General features: G+C 44.6%; 1 protein-coding gene across 3 annotated transcripts in view; it reads right to left on the bottom strand.

The window, feature by feature from the left end:
• Positions 1-1177: 1177 nt before the first annotated feature.
• WDR66 (WD repeat domain 66) overlaps positions 1178-24809 on the bottom strand; it is a 135702-nt gene continuing 112070 nt past the window's right edge. Inside the window, exons 21-23 of one of the 3 annotated variants that reach the window (XM_029570942.1) lie at positions 12100-12201; positions 5853-6036; positions 1178-2558 (exon numbers count right to left, since the gene is read on the bottom strand). In XM_029570942.1, coding sequence (XP_029426802.1) covers positions 5882-6036; positions 12100-12201 — 257 coding nt within the window. In that variant the 3' untranslated portion in view covers positions 1178-2558; positions 5853-5881. Of the gene's footprint in view, positions 6037-6654; positions 6813-12099; positions 12202-24809 lie in introns of all 3 variants that reach the window. The other 2 variants (XR_003851890.1, XM_029570941.1) reach the window with 2 other exon arrangements.

Genomic DNA, 24809 nt, shown 5'->3' on the forward strand with positions numbered 1-24809 from the left:
TCCCTTAGGTAAATCCATGTTGACTGTGTCCCATTAAATCATGTCTTTCTTTATGCTCTACTATTTTGATCTTGAGAATAGTTTCCACTATTTTTCATGGCACTGAAGTCAGGCTCACTGGTCTATAGTTACCCGGATCACCCCTGGAGCCTTTTTTAAATATTGGGGTTACATTGGCCACCCTCCAGTCTTCAGGTACAATGGGGCAGAAGTTTGAGGGATCAGTGGTATTATGCTTGGGTAATGGCCAGACAAGTGCTTTTTTGAGAGGGGAAATTTCCTGAAGACAGGGAACATGTTGATAATTTTTGTTGTTGGGATGAGAATCTAATTTCCAGAAACTTTTAATAAAACAGTAAGGCACAGGTTTAGTGGTGAAGATGAAGAATTTAATTTGTTGATAATGTGCAGTATTTCAATTGTGGAAACGGATTCAAACTCAAACCAAAGAACTGGATCATTGCTATTTGGTGGTGGTGGTGGTGGGGAGGTGGGGGGGGTGGTATACGTAGGGAACGAGCAAAGGTTGGCAAGGGTGGTAGAAAGAAAAGAGGTGATTACCTCACAAGACTTGTGCAGTGTCTGCAAATTGCAGAATAGTATTGATGAATCGTTAAGGAATGAATGATGTGAAAAAGTTCACGAGTGCTATGCATAGCATTTTTGATGCAAGTGGAGCAGTGAGCTTTTTTCGTTCTGTTGGTGGCAGCTCTATACTAATCAATAGGCCGATACAGTACAGTGCACTCCACGTTTGGACGCGCTAGCTTTACCCCTTATTCAGTAATTGGTAATAGCGTGTCGAAATCGCGTGTCCAACCCCCCCCCCCCCCAAACTAATAGCGCCCGCAACATGCAAATGCATGTTGATGGCCCTATTATTTATTCCCACGCGATTCAGTAAGTAAAATGTGCAGCCAAGCCGCACATTTTACTTTCAGAAATTAGCGCCTACCCAAAGGTAGGCGTTAATTTCTGCCGGCACCGGGAAAGTGCACAGAAACGTAGTAAAACTGCTTTTCTGTACATTCTCTGACTTAATATCATGGTCATATTAAGTCGGAGGTCCCAAAAGTTAAAAATAATTATAAATAAAAAAAAATAAATTTAAAATCGGCCATCAGCTCGCGGGTTGAAAACTGGAAGCTCAATTTTGCCAGCATCCGGTTTCCGAACTCGTGGCTGTCAGCAGGTTTGAGAACAGACACCGGCAAAATTGAGTGTCGGCTGTCAAACTCGCTGACAGCTGCTGCTCCTGTCATTTGCATGTGGGCCGATATTAAATCGCCCGCTCTCCCACAACTTTTACTGGATCAACCCGCAAGTAGGTTACGATAAGTTCTCTTATTGGGAGAGGTTGGATTATGCTTCCATCTTGATTCAGCCCTCCAAAGTTTGTTTTTGCTCCATGAGAGATTGTGTGTAGCATCTGGCTCTTGTTGAGCACTTGTAACTGTAGAGTTTTAATGGGGTAAGATGATCTGTAAAAGACTGCATTGAATCATTTATTTATTTATTTATTTAACAATTTTTATATACCGACAACCGTTTGCACATCGTATCGGTGTACATTTAACTCAAAACTAATAGGCGGGGCCTTTACATGAAACAGTAACTATGAAAATTAAAGTTAAAAGGTATTACGAGAGACAAAGTAAACAACATTAATAATAATTGTGAACTAATGTACAATATATTTACAAGAGAGTCAACAGTCATATGGACAAATGGTTTTCATACATCATGTGGAGGGAGTAGAGGGAGGGTAGGCTTGTTGAAAGAGCAATGTTTTTAGTTTCTTTTTGAATCATGCCAATAAAGACCCATATTTGTCTAAGGATTCCCTGGGAAATGAGGTCATAGAGGTTTTTAGATGTTCTTTAAATTGACTGGAGTCTATGTGTGAGCATTTGAGTATAGGTGGATTTGCTTCAGGCATATTCTGCGCAGAGGTAGAAAAGAGAACAGTAGCAGATATTAAGACATGGTCAAACCAAAGTACTTCGTCGATGCATAGATTGGAATCTAATATAAAAAAGAAGGGATTGAGAAAGTGTAAATCCATGGTGTTTCCAGCTTTGTGGGTGGGGAGCGGATGGCTTGATGCCACCTCCATGAATGTAATAAATCAAGGATTGCAATGCATGCAGGAGACTGATGAGTAGAGTTCACCTGTACATTGAAATCACCTAATCAGGCTATGTTTTTTTCCCAATGGTCTGACTGCTTCACAAACACAATTAAAATGATCAAATAATCATTATGATGATTTCAGGGAGAAAGACAAAGGGAAACAGAAAAAGAACGCTTAAATTGGAATCAAGAAGAATCCTCTAAGGGATAAATTCTCCATTCTTGGTTTGGATTGGTGGAGAATATCTCATCGGTAAACTGAAGGAGATTATTGATTTGACTGTAGCATTATATTTATTAAATTCAATTAGTAAAATTAATGTAGCAATTTTCTCTGGTGACTCCTAGACAGTGTTCTGCTGAGTGGTAAATATTCCTACAGGAGACGGCTGAAGGGCAGGCTTCCAGCGCAAGGTGTTCAGAAACTGTAAAAAAAAAAAAAATCTAGCCCAGCTGCTAAGCAATGCTGCTTTCTCAACAAAAGAATAAGACAAAATGTAGAGTACACAACAGAAACAAAAAATAATTAGTTTACAGCTCATCCTCATAAATCAGTGATCACCCACAAACCAAGATATATAGCATCTATAGAAAAACAGTTATCCCAAATATCATGTATTATACAGCACAGCATTGGATATTATGACCTCTACTTTCAATGCCAATGGTATAAGTATTTGATATTTAAAAGAAAATGTAAAAGAAAACTCCACTTGATTTTTCAAAAGTTCATGATGTGCTAACGAATTTTCCAAAAAGCATAATTTGATTCAGTTTTAGTTATCTACATCTTATACTGCACAGCCCAATCTAATAATCATAAATCAGGACCTGAATGCAGATTTAAAATAATATTTAATCTTCTTTCCCTTTTCCCCTAATATGTTTGGCTTTACAATTAACAGGTACCATCCTTGCTATTTTATTTTTCAAGATTTATGTACTTGGGAATGTAATAAAGTTAAACTATGTATTTATTTTGCTCTCCCTATCTTCTATTGTCACCTAGTTCTGTGGAGCAAACAGAACACATTCATGCTCACTCTGAAGTGCCACAGCCTATTTTTTTTTTCAAACTGCAGCTGTCTGGCTGCCAAGCAGGGACTCCGCTGCTGACCTAAAGGAGCAGCTCCCCTAGCTGTGCAAATGTACATCAGCCTATGTACATCAGCCAAGTTGCTTATTACTTGCTTATTACTCCACCAAGTCATACACCTGCTTAAGAAAGAAACAGTTCCCCCCCCCAATTCCCCCCTTTTTATCCTCTCTCAAGGGTTACATTCAGCACTATTTTAACTCAAAGTTTTGTTTTTCATTGTGCCTGCTGTCTGTCTTGATTAGACAGTAAGCACCATCCATTCTGTGTCTGTACAGTGCTGAATACATCTGGTATACACCATACAAATGATCATACCACACTGGCTGACCACTCCTCACTGCCAGAGCCCATTTTTCCCCAACTGCAAATGGTGGAGTTGAACCTCCAGTTTGTCTGGCTTCCAATCAGGGGCTCTGCTGCTGACCTAAAGGAGCAGCTCACCTAGCTGGGCAAATAGGAGAAGCCTCTTTACTTCAGCAATTAGTTCATACCCTCTTATTACTCCACTCTGTCATAACAGGCTATAAATCGGTTTCAACATCTGTACAACTTATATTAGGCCACAGGAGGTGTTTTTATCAAAAAGTGAACACTGTATCCTTGGGACACTGAAGAGGAGTTGATCTGCATTTTTTCTGGATTAAAATGACATGCAGTGATGGCAATAATCAGGTGCCGCTGTTAAAAGCCACGAGTCAGATCTAACCATGCTGAACAGTTCTTGAAGTTGCTTTGCTTCACTCTTTTGGTTAAAATGATGATTGCTAATCATATCAACACTTGGAAGACGTATAACCAATGTCTTTTTTTTTTTTTTTAAAGACTTTGAGACTTTTATTTGCTTTTCTTTTATGATAGAAATACTATACTATCACTCTGCTGATATTTTTTTTGTTCACATTTGAAAAAAAAGGTGTACTGGGGTACAATCAGGGGCAGATTTAAGATTTTTGGTGCCCATAGGCAAGTTTGGAAGGTGGGAGCCCCTTGAGAGTAGAACTCGGATGGGATCCCTCTGAAGTGGGGGGCAGGAGCAGGCTCCTCCTGGCAGAGTCCCACTCCTTTCTAAGTCTTGGCTACTTGACAACTTCAAAATCTGACTTCCTAGGCAATTGCCTACGCTATGCCTAAATCTAGTCAATTAAAAAGCTGAATACCTAGGACCTGGGAACATAAAATAAAATATTTATTAAGGTACATTTAAGGGTGACTTTCAAAAGCATACACGCATAAATGGGCTTTTTGAAAATTACCCAGGGGGGTTGTATGTGCAAAAGTAAGCACAGAAGTGATTGCACATGTACTTTTATGTATACTGCAAAGAGATGTTCCCGGGGCAGGGCTGGGACAGGGAAATCATTTATGTGCACACTTTTGATTTTCAAAAGTACATGTCAAAATCTTTGCAGGGACATTTTACATCTGCTACAAGAGCTCATGTAAATATTTGAGCCTAGGCTGCAGAAAAGTACGCAGTCTCACTAATTTTCAAAGTGAAATTAGGCGTGTAAGTCTGCGTTGAAAATTAGAGTTGTTATACGCAAGCTGTTATAAAATCAGACTCTTCAAATATGTTAAAATTAACAGGATAACTGTTGTGGCACTTTTTTTGCTGTGGTACTTTCCTAGAGCCCTACTATCATATTTTGTTCAGGAGTTTGTAAATGAATATCTTCCAGACCAGGCAGTGTGTCTGACTGAAGTGTCCTTCACTTTAGGGACCAGATTTAGAGACGTTATTCCAAGCACAGTGCAAGGGAGCCTCCTGCAAATGTCTTCGGTTTACTGCTCATATACAGAAGCCCAACGAAAGACCAACAAACGTGGCATAAGACTGTAGCATTCCTGAGTTACAGCTGGAAAATCAGAACAGTGTGCTGGTGGCCATATTTAAAGCGAATATCTTCAAATTCATTTGAAAAGTATCACTTTTATAATTCTGGAAAAGTCAGCTGAATTACTTAGCCAGCAGGACCAAAGGTCGCAAAAGCCCCACATTCGACCAGATTGTACCATTACAGCTTTACAAAAAAATGTTTCTACTGTAAATCTGGTGTCCTAGATCTTTGCACCTGAGGACAGGACCAATGTAGAGAACAGCAGCTCCTCCTCGAGTCAGAAACAAGGCAAACTCTGGATAATAAGAATAGTAATACAATAGACCCTGAACACATTGATGACTTAGGATATGTTACTACATTAACATACTAACTGGTACATATTCTTGTAAAAAATATATTTTCTTTTTGCCTTCCCAGAGCTTTCAGATGGTTGAAATGTAGCAAACAAGCACATTAATACAGTTCTATTGATATAATAATCTTCCGGTCTCTCTTTTATATTGAACTGTAAATGGGTCTGTAAAAAATGGAGCTGTAGAATGCCAAGTTTGCTCTGTTCTGAATGCTTAGTTGATGCATTTGGATTTTACAGAACTTCTCAAGTAGCTAACCTTTCATTTTGTAGCATTCTATGCTCTACTTGGTTTTCTTTTTTGCAGTGTGATCATACCAATGACATTCATTACTTGGGCACTGTCTTTAGTCAAATATGTGGCTGTATTGCCTGCCGTACAAAAACAGTTGCTGACAATTTTAGAAAAGAAGTGTAGAAAGTTAACCTATTGTTGGAAAGAAACATGGGATCAGTTCAGCTGCCCTCCACAGACATATCAGACATCATTGCCATATGTTCTTCCTTAGTTCCTGCCTGAGATGCAGGAATAGGTAAACCAAGGATTTCAGTAGCAAACATGCCTGCTGTGATTTCTTCAGGAATTTGTTGCTCAAGAAAAGTTGATACATCTGGAAAAAGAATAACACCACAATGAATTCTTTGGCTTTAGGATGACAGAGAGTCAGCATTTCACTGGGCTAGTACAGTGATGGTGAACAGATATGATGCCAGCATTCTTACACAACCAATAGTTATTATACTGCTGATCAGGATTTTGTACAGTAAAACTACACGGACCAAGTCATAGCTTCTCAGCTGGCAGAGATGGCGCCTAGAGAAGGGATTTGAACACTAGAAAAGTTGAGTTGGTAATCTTTTCCAGTTAGCATGCATTCCTGGCTTAGAGGCATAGATGCCAGCTCTGTGGATGCATCGGCTGCTTCAACAGCCCTCATACGAGTAAACTTCTTCACTGTATCCAGAAAGCAGTAATTTGTGTTGAGTTTAGCACCTCAAGTCATTTTGAAAAGTTAGCTCCTTTTCTCAGAGCCAACTTTACCTTTTATGGCATGGAAGGCCCCTCTAAAGAAGTTATATGGATCAACCATAAAAGTCTGAACAGACTCCACAGAGAATCTGCAACAGAATATACCTGTCAGTTTTATTATCATAAAGGACATGAGGTAATAAATTATGAAACCCACATGTGGACTTGAAAGACACACTTAGGAGAAATTTATACTTACCCTATAATTTCCTTTCCTTTAGTCCTGCTACACCAGTCTAGAACAATTGGCTTTATCTCTCCCTCCCAGCAGATGGAGGCAGATCACATGTCCTTTTCCTATGACATCTTTGTGTGTGATGCAGGGCAGTTAAAGCCACTATTCCCCTCACAACGCCACTGTTTTAAAAAATGAACCTAATATTAAAATTTACAAGTTTTTTTCAAAGGTAACTAGAAAAGTTTAGAAGAGGAATCTCTTTAAAGTTTCTATATATATATGGTGGTACAAAAGTTCATATATTTAAATTTATGTGCTTAATAATTATTAAAGATCTGTAATCAATAACATTTTTGCCTTCTCAGGTAAGTTTCTAGACTGGTAGGGCAGGACTATAAGAGAGGAAATTATCAGGTAAGTATAAACACCTTCTTCCTTTCTCATCCTGCTTCACCAGTCCAGATCGACTGGGAAGTACCACAGCCCTCTTATTCTGGAGAGGATGATGCTAAACCCGCTGAGAACATTTGCTCCAAAAGAAGCGTCTTCTATCTCTTGAGCATCTAATCTATAATGTTTTGTAAAAGAATGTAAAGAAGATTGCATCACAGCTTTTCAAATGTTTATGGGATATACAGCCATCGCCTCTGCCCAAGAAGAAGACTGAGCTCTTGTGAAATGGGTTCAGATCAGTGGCGTAGCGAGGGGTGGGCGGCCGCCCCGGGCACCGGGTCGAAGGGGGCGCCAAAACACCTGGCTCTGCCTCAGGGCCGGCGGAACCACTAGGCGAGCTAGGCCTGTGCCTAGCTCGCCGAGACTTAGGGGGCACCGTGGCAGGCAGCAGAATTTTGAAAGGGCAAAAAGTGCCCTTTCAAAATTCTGCCAGCCTTCGACTCGCCTAGATGGAGACCAAGCGTTGAGATTTAGGGGGCGCCGCGGCAGGCAGCCAGCTCCCGACTCGCCCTGCCACCCCGCCAGTGCCACCCTCCCGACGCCCCCCCTGGTGGTCCAGCGGAGGTCCCGGGAGCGATCTGCTGCTCCCGGGGCCTCTGCTGCCACTAAGCAAAATGGCGCCGGTGACCTTTAGCCCCTAACATGTGACAGGGGCTGAAGGCCACCGGCGCCATTTTGCTTAGTGGCAGATTGCTCCCGGACCCTCCGCTGGACCACCAGGGGGGGCGTCGGGAGGGTGGCACTGGGGGGGAGGCAGGGAGAGTCGGGGGCTGGCTGCCTGCCGCGGCGCCCCTTAAGTCTCGGCGGCTGGTCTCCGGCTGCACTGATCTTCCTTTCTTCGGCCACATGATCAGCTAGACCGGCTGCGCCAATCTTCTTTCTGTGTGTGTGTGTGTGTGTGTGTGTGTGTGTGTATGTGATGTATATGTGAGAAAGGAATGGAGCTTCTGTGTGTGTGTGTGTGTGTGTGTGTATGTGATGTATATGTGAGAAAGGAATGGAGCTTCTGTGTGTGAGTGTAAGTGAGAAAGGAATCTGCCAGTTTAAAAAAATGAAGTGTGATAATACATATACCTCAACTTTTGTGCTGATTTTGTTGAAAAGTTGGATGAAAGATGAAATTACCAAATTTTAAGAATCCCTCTGCTGGAAAATAAAAAATAAAATACATCCTGCGGAGCCGCCTGTTCTAGCCGCACGCGTGCTCATAAAAATGAGTGCCATGACAGGAGAGGGCACAGAACAGTGGGCTCTCACCCGACTTGACAATTTGATGAGGGCCGAGCCAGGAGAACCGGGACCTGCGCGGGGGGGGGGGGGGGAACGCTGCAAGCCGCTTTCACCGCCGGCTGCCCCCTCCGGAGGACTGCAGAGAAGGGAAGGAGCTGAAAGCAACAAAAAGTAAGAAAACAACAAAAAGTAATGTCGAGTCGCTTCGGGAGGAGGGGATTTTAGGTTTTTAGAGGTTTCCTTTTGGGGGAAAGTTTGCCGCCTACCCTTACCCCTGCCTCTAACGCAGGGGTAAGGGTAAGCGGTAAATGAGCAGGTTAAACGCGCGGCAAAACAGCAGGGTAAAAAAGCGATAGTCGGGGCGCACGTTACTGTATGGGAGGGAATAGCTAATTCGATTGTTTACATGTAATATACATGCCGCGTGCGGAAGGGGTTACCCGGTGATTTAAAGAGGTGGAAAGAATCGGTTAAAGGGGATTGTGGATCGCAGGAAGGGCTAACGCGGCTGGAAAGTGAGTAGAAAGCGGGTTAGGAGCGGGGTAACCGTGGCCGCACTTTACTGTATCGGCCTGCGAGTTAGCAAGGGGATTGCTTCGGCTATGCTTCCCAAGCTACTCTGCCTCTTCGGACTTACCAGAGGTACCCGCTCCTCGGGGGCCTCGCTCTCTCTTTACCTTTCAGATTACAGATAGGAACCGGTACTCGCTCCTCGAGGGCCCATGTTCCTGGACACTCTGAAGATTCTCTACTGCCTGGAAGCTATCGCTGCTACAAACAATTGTGAGTCACCATCTCACTCTCAGAGCTTTCCCTGGAACCAGGTACTCGCTCCTCGAGGGCCTAAACCTTTCCAGCTCCTGAGCTTCCTTGAGACCTTATGTGAGATTTGTCATCTAGTTCTGTTCATGAATTCTGCCTACTCAGTTTCTATAGTTTCTCAGCAGCTCAGCCATCCTGGATCGCGGTTCCAGTGCCTGAGGGACTGCAGCCCTGCCGGGCTTATCAGCTCACTACTGCCACCTCTGGTGGCTTCATCACCTGTTTAATAAAAGAACTAATGTGTGTCTGTCTCCATACTCAAGCCTAGCCAGTGGTCCCTCTTGGGATATCCTCCCGAGGGTGCAGTCATCTGCCACCGGCCCACGGATCCACCCACAACTATATCAGATTCATTACAGATTGGTACTCCTTAGCAAGATGATATCTGAGTCACTACAAGATTGCTGACTCCTCCTTCTTTAGGAGCCATTAATAACAGATTGCTACTCCGCAGTCTAACTAACAGCAGATTTACATCAGATTGCTAACTCCTAGCTTGTCAACTAAGCTGATTTATTACAAGGTCAGGCTGAGAAGCCCTAATATGACAGGCAACACAAAGAGAAAGACACTTAGGCTTCTTGTTTATCGGTGCCATCGTGGTGGTAAACATTCGTCTAAACGGCTCGCGCACAAAAATTAAGTGCCGGAGAAATAAGCGCAGCCAGGCACATGCATAACTTGTGCATCAAGCTAAAGTGTTTGAAACAATTCAAAAATCTGTGCGCAAAAGGCGTGCCCAAAACTGAGCGCACGGGCACAGAGTCGATGCACTGCGCACACGACAGGAGCACACGAAAATGCCGCCAAGGCCTACCACATGGTGTGCAGGCAAAAAGCCTAACTGCGGGGCCTAGCTCACTGGGACTGCTCAGCTCACCAGGCTGCCCAGTTCCCCAACCCTAATGGGAGTGTGAACGAATGTTGGGACGGCATGCTGAGCACAGATTCTGGAGGAAGTCCTAAAACTCCTCTAATTGTCTCCGTTTCCAAAGGTAAAACTTTTAATTTTTTATTTTTTTTTAAATCTTCCCTGAGCTCAGTGCTTACCAGCCTAGTACAGAGACGGTCTCCGGCTGCGGGGGGGGGGGGGGGGGCATCTGCTCTCACTGCTGTGCTCAGCCTCCTGCACCTGATGCCTTTCAGCTGAATGAGCAGCTAGGTCCACATTGGGAAACCCAGCTACCAGACCAAGGCACACCCCTGGAGGGACCATGGAAATCACCTCAGGAATTCTCAACTGGGGGAGGGACCTCTCCCCGCAGGAGAGCGGGGCTTTCTTTTCCTTAAGTCAAATTTCTCCTTCCAAAATGAAGCAGAAGCAATCCCCATAGGGAGATGTACGTCCACCATCTACTGGAGACGGAGAATACAGCAAGCTGGAGTCACTGCGGGAGTATATATACTGTGGCATCAGCTTCCTCTGACTCCATCTGCTGGCAGGGGAGCTTAACCCACTGGTCCTGAGTCCATCTGTCTACACACTAGGAAACATGTTATTTATTTATTTGTTTCTACACTCATGTAGCATGTGATACTGGCATGGAGTTTTGATAAAGAGCACCACTGAGGCAACATGAGAGAATGAGATATATAAGGGTGGGACTGGAAAAGTAGCAGAAGCTTTCAAACTAATTAAACATCATTATTTCCTTAGATATGACATACACCACACAACAATAAAGGGAAAACTTAAGAATTTAAGTTTGTGCTAACTTGCAGTTAATGTTTTTCTACTTGTACTGGTGCTTTAAATTAAGTGTTCCATACAGTAAAAGCATTTTTTTTCAGCTTTTACATGGAATGTTTATCCGTAGAACAGGTATAGCCTGAACAGTGGCAGAGCAAGCTGGCCAGTATGCCTAAACCTTGTCCTGGAGGCATGCCTTTAAGGAAAACAAAAGGGAATAGATGCCAAGGTCTTTTTCAGTTCTTTATTGAGGTGGAGACGTGTATAAAATAAGACAGCTCGACTCAGGCAGAGTTTCGCCGCTCTCACAGCGGCTGCCTCAGGGGCTTAGATATATATTTGGACTCATATGAAGCACAAGGAGCCAATAGATGAATCGAATCTACACTATTATGATTATGATTTTCTTTTAAAGAGATAAGATTCAACGCCACTGCGGATTATGTGCAGACTATATTGAAACACAAGCTAGAAGCTTGTTTAGCCACCCTGAGTCCAAATATATATCTAAGCCCCTGAGGCAGCCGCTGTGAGAGCGGCGAAACTCGGCCTGAGTCGGGCTGTCTTATTTTATACACGTCTCCACCTCAATAAAGAATTGAAAAAGACCTTGGCATCTATTCCCTTTTGTTTTCCTAACGGCTTTTTTAGATCACCTACCTTCTTGCTTCTTGGGCATGACTTTAAGGAGTGCAAAGAAATGCGCTTTCCACGTTGATTTCATTCTTGAATTCTCCGATTGGGATGCTATTTGTTATGGTGGGTTGAGTAATATCGATACCTGTCTACTAAGAACTGAACTAAGCTCAAACCACTTTCTAAAAACTGTCAGAGGGCAAGGGTTTAAAAAGAAAACAGGGGCTGAGCTGATGGCTCAACAGCAGTGCTGTGGTGTGCACGAGATCAGCTTTTCATTCCCAAGGCCAGTTTCTACTTCTTGTGCCAGCACAGGATGCTACAGAAGAAGCTTTCACAGTCCTGGAGGGAAGGGAGAATCAGCCATCACACAACAGTGACACCTACTGGCTAGTAACATGTGTACTGGACTCCAGATGAAACTGTGCTCTGTGCTTTTCAGCCCAAGTAGGAGCCAGTGCTATTAACTGGAAACCTCAAGACCCAGAAGGAAACTGCAAGGCCCAAAATATTGAAAAGAGTTACATTAAAACTAGATGTCTACACAACTTCGATAAAATACCTAGAAAATCCATAAACCATTTGTTGGACTGATCTTTCGGTTGCACAGTTTACTAGTTGCTAATATACAATACCTGTCAAATCATAGCTTCCCAACTCTAGGCTTCCCCCCTCTGGATTTGCGCCCAGCAGGGTCGAGAGGTACTCAGCAAGCTCATTCTCTGTCATGTGCTCTCCTGGAGGATGAAAGAAAATGCATCACATCACCCAGGGAACCATTTTGGTTGGCTATAACACTAGTGACATGATTTATCAAAGCATTTTCCTACCGGAGAAAACAGTCTAAGATGCTACTTCCACTCAAAAAGGCAAGCAAATGTTTATTGGGGGAAAACACTGCATGCAGTGATATATGCTTTGGCATTTGTTCAGTGCTTACTTGCTGATGAAAATGTAAAATGCTTGAGGTTTTAATCAGCATCAGCTTTCTTGCATGTACTGTACACATCTTAGAATCTCTGCATGGAATTTTTCTTGTGGTTATAACTTATTATGACCCATAACTGCCATGGTACTTTGAAACTTGGACCAAAAAAATTAACAACATTTAGAGTAAGGTCTAATTTTCATTTTAGTGATTTACGTTTGTATAAAGTTTAGGACTGCATTGCAGACCTTGCTGAGGACAGGAGGGAGAGGAAGACAGAAGAAGGTGGAAGTATGGGGCAGATGGACCAATGGCTTTACATTAAAAAAAGCTTTTTGCCACTCTTTGCTTAGATTAATTTTCTGCACTTCACTACATTGTACATGAAACATTCCCTCTATCCCCTATTTTTCCACCTTAGAGGCATGCCTGAGACACAAAAAGGTCCCATATTGATCAAGCTTTGAAGGGATGTCTCCTGCAAGACTGTCCCCTCAGTGCTGTTCTTGAACCAGCAGGGGTCACCAGAAGGGCCATCCTTTCTTCCCCAGCCCAAGATGGCCACCTCTGCGACACATCCGAGCCCCATCTGTCTCGCTATAATACAGATGAACCATAAGGTTACTTATGCAGGGAAGAATATTTTTAGTGACTTGGTGGCTATAGTGTGACAAATCTTAAATCAACCAATCAATAAATTAAATTGATGGGACAGTACAAGTAAATTGCTTTTTAAAAGAGGAAGTGACGTCGCCTATCCTAATGACAGCCTGAAACCAGAGCTCCTGTACCCGATCGATATCATCCCTCCTATCGTGGAGCAATCTGCCTGTGTCGTGCTCCTAAATGCAGCGCTTCGACTAATCTAGGCTCTGTGATGTCAGTCCAGAAGAAAATTGCAGAGCTGAAGCAATTTTCTTTCGATTCTGCGGCAACAAAAAAATCAGGAGGCCTCATGGAAGAAGATGCAGGGGAGTAGAGGAGCGTAGTGCTGCATCGATCAATGAGTGTGTCGCTACCGGGAGCAGAGACTATGTCAATCGACCCAGCGCCGTCCCACAAGGACTTCCAGGAATGGTTTAGTGAGCTGTGGGAAGGAATGGGGTCTTTAATACATAAATTGCAATTGATGGCGGCTGAGTTGCGGCATGAATATGCCGAGCTTGGGGAGCACGTGGAGGCTGTTGAACACCGGCTTGTGAACAAGAGACTGCACAGGACAGCAAGCAGCAAGAGCTGAAACATTTAAAAGCTGACACTGGAGTTTATCGGGACTGGCTAGAGGACCTGGAAAATAGGTCTGAGAGGGGGAGTGAGGTTTTGGGGAGTTCCTGAAGGAGAACTGTCCATGGACTGTGAAAAGGTTGTGAAAGATATTTGCTCCCTGATCTTGACCTCACCGAATGGTGAAGAGGTGCCCAAGATACTTTTGGATAGGGCATATAAATTGCTAGCCAGACCAAGAGGGAATGACCCCAGGGGCATAGTGGTCTGCTTCCACAAGTATGCGATTAAGGAAAAGATAATGATTCAAGAGAGGACATTTAAATTTCTGCAGAGGCACGGGCATAAGGTGGAAGTTTTCCAAGATCTTTTTCCAGTCATAATCAAGAAACTGAGTGAATTTTGTGAGGTTCTCCAAGCTGGTCACCATCGATACAAGTGTCCGGTAAAGTCCGTGGAAGAGTCGTTGAAAATTCTCCAGGCTGCGGGACTGTTGAAGTCTTCGAGTTTTAATGAGAAGCTGGCTGCTGCGGCATCTGCTCAGGAGAGTTCCCATCGATTCCAAGTGTACAATCTGGTGGGAAGCGCCTATGGAGCAACTCGAGGGGGATCCTCCTCGTCTAAAGAAGCAGCAACCTGAGCAGCTTTCTGATTCAGTTGGTTACAGCTTGCGGGAGCTGTCTAGTTCATTCTGCTAAGGGGACCGATATTTTCTGAAATTGGTCTTTCATGGTTTTCTTTTCCTGGTTAATTAAAGTTTTAGAGCATGGAGAATGTCTTTTTGACTTGTTTGGCAACTAACAAATGGCTATAGTTTTGATCTGCATGGGGAGGGATTATGATCTTACTGTGAGCACAGGGGAGGAGGGAGGTTAATGGGCTGCGGGGATGTGATGGGTGACACCATTCCTTCAGGCGGGAGATGGTGTGTGTTGGCAGGGGAAGGGGGATTTATGTGGGAGGCTATGAGGGATATTTCTTTTGGTGTAAACACCCTTGGGGTAGTTCCCTATAATTTAAGAATCTATTGGAGGAGGTGCAGTTTAGCTGTGATTGGGCACGTGCATGGGTGGATTTCAGGGAGCGTGGAAGGAATTGTAACCACGGGGGAGTTAAAATTAATGTCCTGAAATGTGAAAAGGCTTAATACTTATACCAAGAAGAAGCATTTGCTACAAGATAACACTTGCAAAAAGATCATATCACCCCCAACCACAGAGCTCTCCACTGGCTCCCAATCTCATTCCGAATTCTCTACAAGATGCTCACAATCATACATAAAACCCTACACAACCAAAACATGCACTGGCTAAATGACTCCCTTCACTTCCACACCTCTAACAGACCCACCAGATCTTCTTAAAAGGGAACCCTACACACACCCTCTCCTAGCCTCACTCATCTGATCACAACGAAAGAACGTGAACCATCCATTGCAGGACCATCCATCTGGAACTCAATGCCCCCCTGACCTGCGCCAAGAACACTGCACCCAGAAATTTAAAAAAAACCCTGAAAACTTGGCTTTTCAAGCAGGCCTTCGCATAACCCCACCCACACATTTACTCTTCTTCCACATTATATTAAATAATGCTACTGTTACAACCTTTCTGTACAATTGTTGCATCCAGATTATCTATCGCCTTACCACTTTAACTTATTCCCTTCCAGTTAACAACTGCAGTTTAAACTGGTGCAACCTGCCTTCATGGTCTTGAAACATTACCTCCCCCTCCCCACTTGTTCTGTTACTGTTCAATGCTAATTTCATATGTTGCTGTTAAAATTGTTCCATGTAAATTGATGTGATATGCAAATGAATGTTGGTATAAAAAAAACAACTTTAAAATAAATAAATAAATAATATGCTATTACCAATCAAGTAGATGTATGATGATGTCAGGAAACGCATTTAAAGAAAAAGTAGGAAAAGCTGCTTGCCTCTCAACATTTCCCTTTACAGTTTTTTGCAGCTGCTACGGTGGCCAACAAGTATTGTGGGGTGGGTATTCTTTTTTCCAAAAATGTGATGGTTGATGTGCTCTCTGTTCTGAGAGATCTGGACGGCAGATACCTTATAATTAAATTTTGGTTGGGTAAGGATGTCTATACGGTGGTGAATGTTTATACGCCTAATATGGGGCAAGGGCAATTCCTGAAAGGGCTCTCCAAAACTCTGCAACAGTGGATGGAAGGCTCCCTTGTAATTGGGGGGGGGGGGGGGGGGATTTCAACCTTACCAGACACCTGTTTTTAGATACGAGCAGAGGGGGTGGGGGGCACTCGTGGGTTAACAGAAAAGATCTAAAATTGTTTATGGCAGAGTGGCATTTGGTCAATGTTTAGCACCTCTTTCACCCCTCGGAGAAAGATTATACTTTTTATTCAAATGCTCATAAGGTTTATTCTAGGATTGATTTTTTTCTGATTGACAAAGCTTTGGTTAATAAGGTGAGGATTATGAGGATCAAGGCCATTATGTGGTCAGACCATGTGGCTATTTGGATTTCCTTTAAAGGATTGGGAGGGCAAAATGGGGAGCGTTAATGGAGGCTCAATAAAAGTCTATTGGATGATAACAGTTATTGTGAAAGTCTGTGCAGGGAAATGGGGCAGTATTTGGAGGATAATGAGACGGGGAAGTATCTGATGGTATTCCCTGGGATTGCTTTAAAGCAGTAGCTAGAGGTAAATTGATAGCAAGGTCACCTTACTTGAAGAAAGTGAAGGAGAGGAAAAGAATAGATCTTTTGGCGAAGTTCGGTAAATTGGAAATTAAGTATAAGATGTTACGCTCTGCTGGCAAGGAGCGCTAGGGGGTAAGATGTGTGCCCCTTTGCGGTAAGAAGGACCTCGTCTAGGGTTGGAGACGACCAGGCCCCTGCCGACCTGCCTGCCTAGTGAGACCAACCAAACATGGTTGGTCTCTGAGAGGTCCTCTGACTACTCCATGCCCTTTTGAACTTGCCACTGGGTAGCAACAGAAACAGCAGGCTGGACAGGAGACTAGAATGGACAAGGACTGAAGCTTGAAGGCTGAGACAAAGACTTCAGGACTCGGGAGTAGAACACAAGGCATCGACAACAGGAACGAAAGACGTCAGGACATCCGGAAAGGAAAGCGGATGGAAGCCCACCCATAGAAGGCATCTGGAACTAGAGTAGATGGAGGCTCAGGGCATCATAAATGTCAGAGGCAAGGATATCTCTTACGGGCCTTGGGAAATCCAGACGAGACAGGAGGAACTGGGATGACTTGGACGAAGACAGATGGGCACTGTCCCTCAAGGCACCCTACACAGCCCACCGAGGACATCAGGCCTTCCGGAACATCAGGATGGCAGAGACGGAGGACGTCGGGAACATTAGGACATAAAGACGGAGGACTTGGAAACATCAGGACATCAGAGACGGAGATTAAGAACAGCAGAGACAAAACGAAGAGGGATCCTTTGAAATACTGGAACACCAAGCAAGAGCAGGACATTGGAGCCCAAGAGGAAGGAAAAGCTCCTCAGAAGACTGGCTTGTTGCGAAGGTAAGGTATGAATGAATCCAAGACCTTTATATAGGCAGATGAGGGAGTTTCCAGGAATTGAGGTCATCAATGGGCCACTCCTATGCTGGCCCTTTAAATCACCAAAGAGGACGCAGCCTCGCCCCCTAGGAAGGAAGCAGGAAACAGGAAGCAGAACCATGGACTGCGGCCACACTGCTGCTAACGCTGAAGAGTAGGGCGGGGCTGAGGAACAGGCCCAGCGTCGTCGGCAGCTCTCAAGCCGCAGAGGGCAGACTGAGGAGCGGCTCCAGCCGCAAGGAAGACCAGTGACTGTGGCCTCCGGACTGCGGGGCAGGCAGAGAGAAGGTAAGAGGCTGCCCATGAGGGCAGAATCACAGCATAAGAGATGGGCAGACTCACAGACTGGTCAACAACTAGATAAGCTGCGGATGGAATTGCAGGAGATAGCAGTAGGGGACAAAACACTGACAATTATACACAACGCAATTCACCACAATGACTACGATTGCTTCATCTCCCTAATCCAAATTCACCATCCCCATCAATGCACAAGATCAACCAACAAAACACGACTCGAAATCCCACCAGTCAACTCAGCCAAACTAACCACCACCAGAAAAAGAGCATTCTCAATAGCCGGACCCCACCTCTGGAACTCCCTTCCATCCAACCTCTGGACTCAAAACAACACCATTCTATTCAAAAAATTACTCAAAACATGGCTTTTCAAACAAGCTTATAAAGATGGGACTGGATAAACCAACATATACGACAACTACAGCAGTTCCCCTACCTTTTTCGTCACCTTCCACTCTCCTCTAATCCCTCCCACCACCCCCCTGTCACAATCTATCTTAACTCCCCCCAAACACCCGCTCACTCATTACCACTTCTGAACCATGTGTTAACTGATGTTTCTAGCACCCTCTCCTGACTCACTACTGTTTATTTTTCTCTCTCCTTATTAAGATCTTTTCCATAGTTTATCTCCAGCCCTTGCACTTAAGTTGATCAACCGATTTCAATACATATCTCCGCCATAAACTCTTACACATTAAAGTTGCTATTTTGACTGTTAATGTATCTCATTAATGTTACATGTTAAATGTTACATGTTAAATGTTAAAATTGCTATTTGATTGTTATTGTATCTCGTTGTTAAAAATGTAAACTGGAGTGAAGGCCTTCACCAATACTTCGGCATATAAAAGCCTATAAATAAATAAATAAATTAGATAAGGCTAAACAAGAGTTTTTTGAACAGGGAAATAAAGCTGGTAGATTTTTAGCCAGACAAAGCCAGGGATGTTCATAATCAAATTCTTAAAATTAAGGATAAAACTGGACAGATGCTGTCCGACAGTGACAGTATTAGGTCTAGGTTTATCCAATTTTATCAAGAGTTATATTCTAAAAGAGAAGATATCTCTCAAGCAGATATTGTCACTTGCTTGGCAGGTATTAATATGCCCAAGATTGATCACACTCAACAAGAATGCTTTAATAAAGAAATCTCCAAATTTGAGATCACTCAGGTCATTAAAGAATTGAACCCTGGGAAATCCTGAGGTATCGATGGGTTCTCAGCAGGGTTTTACAAGAAGTTAAGCTCTGTGGCGGTACGTCCGCTGACAGCATCGTTTAACAGTTTGTTGGGGTCAGGTTATATAGCTGATGATGCAAATCGGGCGGGAATTACCATATTAGCTAAACTGGGTAAAGATACCACTTTGTGTGACTCATACAGGCGCATTTCTCTTCTAAATCTAGATCTAAAAATTCTGGCTAAAATCCTTGCCAATCGTTTGAGTAGCATAGCGTGCAATTTGATTCATTCCGACCAAACGGGGATATTGCAGAAGAACAAATCCCTAAAGACCCTATGGTTTTTTTTCTTAAATATTCCATTGGAGAAATTACTTACCTGATAATTTCATTTTTCTTAGTGTAGACAAATGGACTCAGGACCAATGGGTTATGCTCCCCTGCCAGCAGATGGAGATGGAGTCAGATTTCAAAGCTGACATCACCCTAGATAGACCCCTGCAGTGATCTCTGCCCTTCAGTATTCTCTTCAAAAGCCACTGGGACATACTACTGAAAAAATCTAATTTAAAATATGATTAAAAATGGATAAACGTAACTGTACTCAACCAATCATAAACACTGAACCCCAGCCAGATATAGATTCCCTGATTTAGAGATTGGATGACAGTTTACCTATAATCTCTTGGAATAGATATCTACTTCCCAGGTGAATTCTTGGCACCGTTCTTGGGCAGACAGAGGTGGGATGCTGAGTCCATCTAACTCACTAAGGAAAACTAAATTATCAGGTAAGTAATGTCTCCATTTCCTAGTGTTTAGCCAGATGGACTCAGGACCAATGGAATGTACAAAAGCTACTCCCAATCGGGGTAGGAGGCTGCCCATGGTCCGGTTAACACCATCCTTCCAAAGGTTGAATCCACTCGGGCCTGTATGTCCAAGCAATAGAATCTGGAGAAAGTGTGCAAGGAGGAGCACATCACCGCTTGGCAGATATCGACAGGTGACAGCAGTCTAACTTCCACCCATGAGTCCGCCTGAGCCCTAGTGGAATGAGCTTTAACCTAAGAAGGTAATGGTTTTCCTGCTTCCATATAGGCTCCTGTGACCACCTCCTTAATCCAGCGAGCTATGGAAGCCTGCAAAGCTGGTTCACCCTGCTTCCTTCCACCCTGAAGGACAAACAGGCAGTCCGTCTTTCAGACCAGTTCTGAAACTTCCAGATACCACACCAAAAGTCTACTGATGGAGGAGGAGGTATTCTTCCACATCCTTGTGCTTTTCTAGGAATGGCAACCAAATGGACTGATTCAAATGGAACTCAGAGACTACCTTGGACAAGAAGGCTGGAACGGTATGAAGCTGTAACGCTCCTGGAATCATCCGGAGAAATAGTTCACAACACAACAATGCCTGTAGTTCAGAGATGTGACGTGCTGAGCATATAGCTACCAGGAACTCCATTTTCAAGGTTAATAAATGTAAGGAAAGACTGCGCAGTGGCCAAAAGGAGGGCCTTGCCAAAAATTCTAATACTAGATTAAGATTCCACAAGGAAATCGGCCACCGTAGGGGTGGCCAGAGGTGCTTCACCCCTCTCAGAAAAAAAGGCCACGTCTGGATGAGCCAACAGGGAGATTCTGTTCACCTGGCTCCTGAAACAGGAGAGAGTTGCTACCTGGACCTTCAATGATTTAAGGGTAAGCCTTTATTCAAGGCGTCCTGCAAAATTCCAGAATTAGTGGGATTTTGACCGCCCGAGAGGGAACACCACTTTGCTCGCACCAGGCCTCAAATACTCTTTAGACCCGCACATATGCTAGAGACATAGGGGTAGATTTTCAAAAACGGCGTGTTCGTGTACTTTTGTTGGCGCTCCAGGCGCCAACAAAAGTACGCGGGATTTTAGTAGATACACGCGTAGCCGCGCGTATCCGCTAAAATCCTGGATCGGCGCGCGCAAGGCTGCCTATTCCGTGTAGCTGGCGCGCGCCGAGCGGCGCAGCCTGCCGCCATTCCCTCCATGGCTGCTCCAAAATCGGAGCGGCCTCGGAGGGAATTCGCTAACGCCCTCCCCTCACCTTCCCCTCCCTTCCTCTACCTAACCCACCCCCCTGGCCCAGTCTAAACCCCCCCCTACCTTTGTTGGGGGATTTACGCCTCCCAGAGGGAGAAGTAAATCCCCGCGCGCCAGCGGGCCGCTGGCGCGCCTAGACGCAACCCAGGGGCGGTTCCGGAGGGCGCGGCCACACCCCCGGACCGCCCTGGGCCCAAACCACGCCCCCGGGCCCGCCCCCGAAACGCCACGTCCCGCCCCGAAAACGGGGCGCCGCTCGGCCCCGCCCCCCGACACGCCCCCCTCGGAAAACCCCAGGACTTACGCGAGTCCCGGGGCTCTGCGCGCGCCGGTAGGCCTATTGAACATAGGCGCACCGGCGCGCAGGGCCCTGCTCGCATAAATCCGGGCGGATTTACGCGAGCAGGGCTCTTAAAATCCGCCCCATAGAGAACTTCCAAGCACAAAGTAAGGTGGCCGTTTCTGCTGCAGAATATTCTCGCTTCATCAGGCGAGCCCTCTCAAGACAGAACATAAGAACATCAAAACATAAGAAATTGCCATGCTGGGTCAGACCAAGGGTCCATCAAGCCCAACATCCTGTTTCCAACAGTGGCCAAACCAGGCCACAAGAACCTGGCAATTACCCAAACACTAAGAAGATCCCATGCTACTGATGCAATTAATAGCAGTTGCTATTCCCTAAGTAAACTTGATTAATAACTGTTAATGGACTTCTCCTCCAAGAACTTATCCAAACCTTTTTTGAACCCAGCTACACTAACTGCACTAACCACATCCGCTTTATTGTGGTTTGAGTGAAAAATAATTTTCTCCGATTAGTCTTAAATGTGCTACTTGCTAACTTCATGGAATGCCCCCTAGTCCTTCTATTATTCTAAAGTGAAAATAACCGAGTCACATCTACTCGTTCAAGACCTCTCATGATCTTAAAGACCTCTATCATATCCCCCCTCAGACGTCTCTTCTCCAAGCTGAACAGCCCTAACCTCTTCAGCCTTTCCTCATAGGGGAGCTGTTCCATCCCCTTTATCATTTTGGTTGCCCTTCTCTGTACTTTCTCCATTGCAACTATATCTTTTTTGAGATGCGGCGACCAGAATTGTACACAGTATTCAAGGTGCGGGCTCACCATGGAGCGATATAGAGGCATTATGACATTTTCTGTTCTATTAACCATTCCCTTCCTAATAATTCCTAACATTCTGTTTGCTTTTTTGACTGCTGCAGCACACTGAGCCGACGATTTTAAAGTATTATCCACTATGATGCCTAGATCTTTTTCCTGGGTGGTAGCTCCTAATATGGAACCTAACATCGTGTAACTACAGCAAGGGTTATTTTTCCCTATATGCAACACCTTGCACTTATCCACATTAAATTTCATCTGCCATTTGGATGCCCAATCTTCCAGTCTTGCAAGGTCCTCCTGTAATGTATCACAGTCTGCTTGTGATTTAACTACTCTGAATAATTTTGTATCATCCGCAAATTTGATAACCTCACTCGTCATATTCCTTTCCAGATCATTTATATATATATATTGAAAAGCACCGGTCCAAGTACAGATCCCTGAGGCACTCCACTGTTTACCCTTTTCCACTGAGAAAATTGACCATTTAATCCTACTCTCTGTTTCCTGTCTTTTAACGAGTTTGTAATCCACGAAAGGACATCGTCTCCTATCCCTTGACTTTTTAGTTTTCGTAGAAGCCTCTCATGAGGGACTTTGTCAAACGCCTTCTGAAAATCCAAATACACTACATTTACCGGTTCACCTTTATCCACATGTTTATTAACCCCTTCAAAAAAATGAAGCAGATTTGTTAGGCAAGACTTCTCTTGGGTAATTCCGTGTTGACTGTGTTCCATTACATCATGTCTTTCTATATGATCTACGATTTTGATCTTGAGAATAGTTTCCACTATTTTTCCCGGCACTGAAGTGAGGCTCACTGGTCTATAGTTACCCAGATCGCCCCTGGAACCTTTTTTAAATATTGGGGTTACAGTGGCCATCCTCCAGTCTTCAGGTACAATAGATGATTTTAATGATAGGTTACAAATTTTAACTAATAGATCAGAAATTTCATTTTTGAGTTCCTTCAGTACCCTAGGATGCATACCATCCGGTCCAGGTGATTTGCTACTCTTTAGTCTGTCAATCTGGCCTACTACATCTTTCAGGTTCACAGTGATTTCGTTCAGTTCGTCTGACTCATCACCCCTGAAAACCATTTCCGGAACTGTTATCTCCTCAACATCCTCATTAGTAAACACGGAAGTAAAGAATTCATTTAGTCTTTTTGCAATGGCCTTATCTTCCCTAAGAGCCCCTTTAACCCCTCAGTCATCTAATGGTCCAACCGACTCCCTCACAGGTTTCTTGCTTTGGATATATTAAAAGCAAGAAACCCATTGATCCAAAATAATCTGGGCCCACCTGTGATAAAACCTGGATAGACGGCCATCTATCTCCCGCACTACAAGATGAGCCTGCAAGCGTTCACTGGGAACACTGCCTCTGGAGCCCATATTCTTTCAAGGACCTCAGGGGTGAAAGGACGAGATCTTCTCTGGGAAGTACCTCCCCTATAAGGCCGAAAGCGCTGATAGTTTCGAGAGCGGCCACTTGCCCAAGAGGTCCAGGAAACTGGCTTCTTATCCTCCAGCAAATGTAGGACCTGGGTCTCTCACCATTTACTTGCCATTTTTTCCAGTTCACTGCCAAACAAAACTGAGCCTTTGAAAGGCGGCTTAGTCAAACTGAACTTTGAAATAGTATCTGTGGACCAGTTGCGCAGCCACAGCTGTTGCCTGGCTGCAGTAACTGAAGCAGCTCCTCTGGTGACCCTGCATACTAAGTCACAGCCTACATCAGCCAACAAGGTGGCCCCAGCTTCTACCACAGGTCCCATATCGGATCCAACGCCACCAGGCTCTTGTCAAAGACGCAAGGTAGCCTGAGCTACCAAGGTGCAATAAGAAGCAATTTGCAAGTTGATTGTCACTGCCTCAAAGGCTTGCTTCAGGATAGCCTCAATCCTCCTATCGTGAGTATCCTTTAGAGCTGCAAGTCCCTCTAAGGGGATGGTGGTACGTTTCGTGACAGAACATACCAAAGCATCCACCTTAGGGAAATGCAACTGCTCTCTGGCCTGCAGATCCAAGGGTATAAGGCAGCTAAGATGCATCCTCCTTTAAAAGATGCTTCTGGTGCATTCCATTCCAGATCAATCAACTCCTGGATTACATTCAAGAGGGGAAAGAAACGAGAAACCTTGCGCAGGGTGACCAAAGTAGGATCCTCCTTCTATGTCCCCAAGGAGTCAGGCCCAACCACTCCGAGGGTCTTCATGGTCTGAGATATCAGACCCGGCAACTCATCTCTCTGAAAGAAAAGTAGAAGAGTTCTATATGGCTCCAAATCTGGGAGTATGTCCCCTTCCTCACCAGGAGAGCCCCCCCCCCCATCATCATCGGTATTATCCTGACCCACCTGCATTCGAGCTCTGTCAGACCTCACTGCACTATGGTGCTTGAATGTGGTGACCGGCGGAGGAGCACTCGGAGCGCCTGAACCTACCTTAGTAGGAACTGCCACTTCAGCAGACAGGCCCTGTAGAAATGTCTGCAATCCCTGGAAGAATTCCACCCAGGAAAAGGAGGCTGGGTCCATTCCAGGCCCCACAGACCCAACCTGATGTCCTGCAAGCCAGTATCCCCTGAGGACTCGACCCGCGAACCAATCAGGAGAGGGGACACATCCCTGCAGTGTCTCCCTAAGCCCCACTCCCCTCAGACCGAGGAGATGGACCATTGATGGCAAAATCGGAAGGAGGAAAATCTCCCCGAGCATCCAGGCAGCGCTGACACAAGCTTAAAGAAAGCTCTGGCTGAATGGCCCTGATGTGGCAGGAAGCACAGATAGATAGGCACATAGGTTTCTTCGCCGCAGGCGCCATGCTGTAAGCACACAACCTGATGAAGGTTCGTGCCTAGCTTTCCCGCTTGTACAAGAGCACCTAAAATGAATGCACAAAAAACG

Source organism: Rhinatrema bivittatum, chromosome 11 (genome assembly GCF_901001135.1).
Source record: "Rhinatrema bivittatum chromosome 11, aRhiBiv1.1, whole genome shotgun sequence".
Taxonomy (NCBI): domain Eukaryota; kingdom Metazoa; phylum Chordata; class Amphibia; order Gymnophiona; family Rhinatrematidae; genus Rhinatrema; species Rhinatrema bivittatum.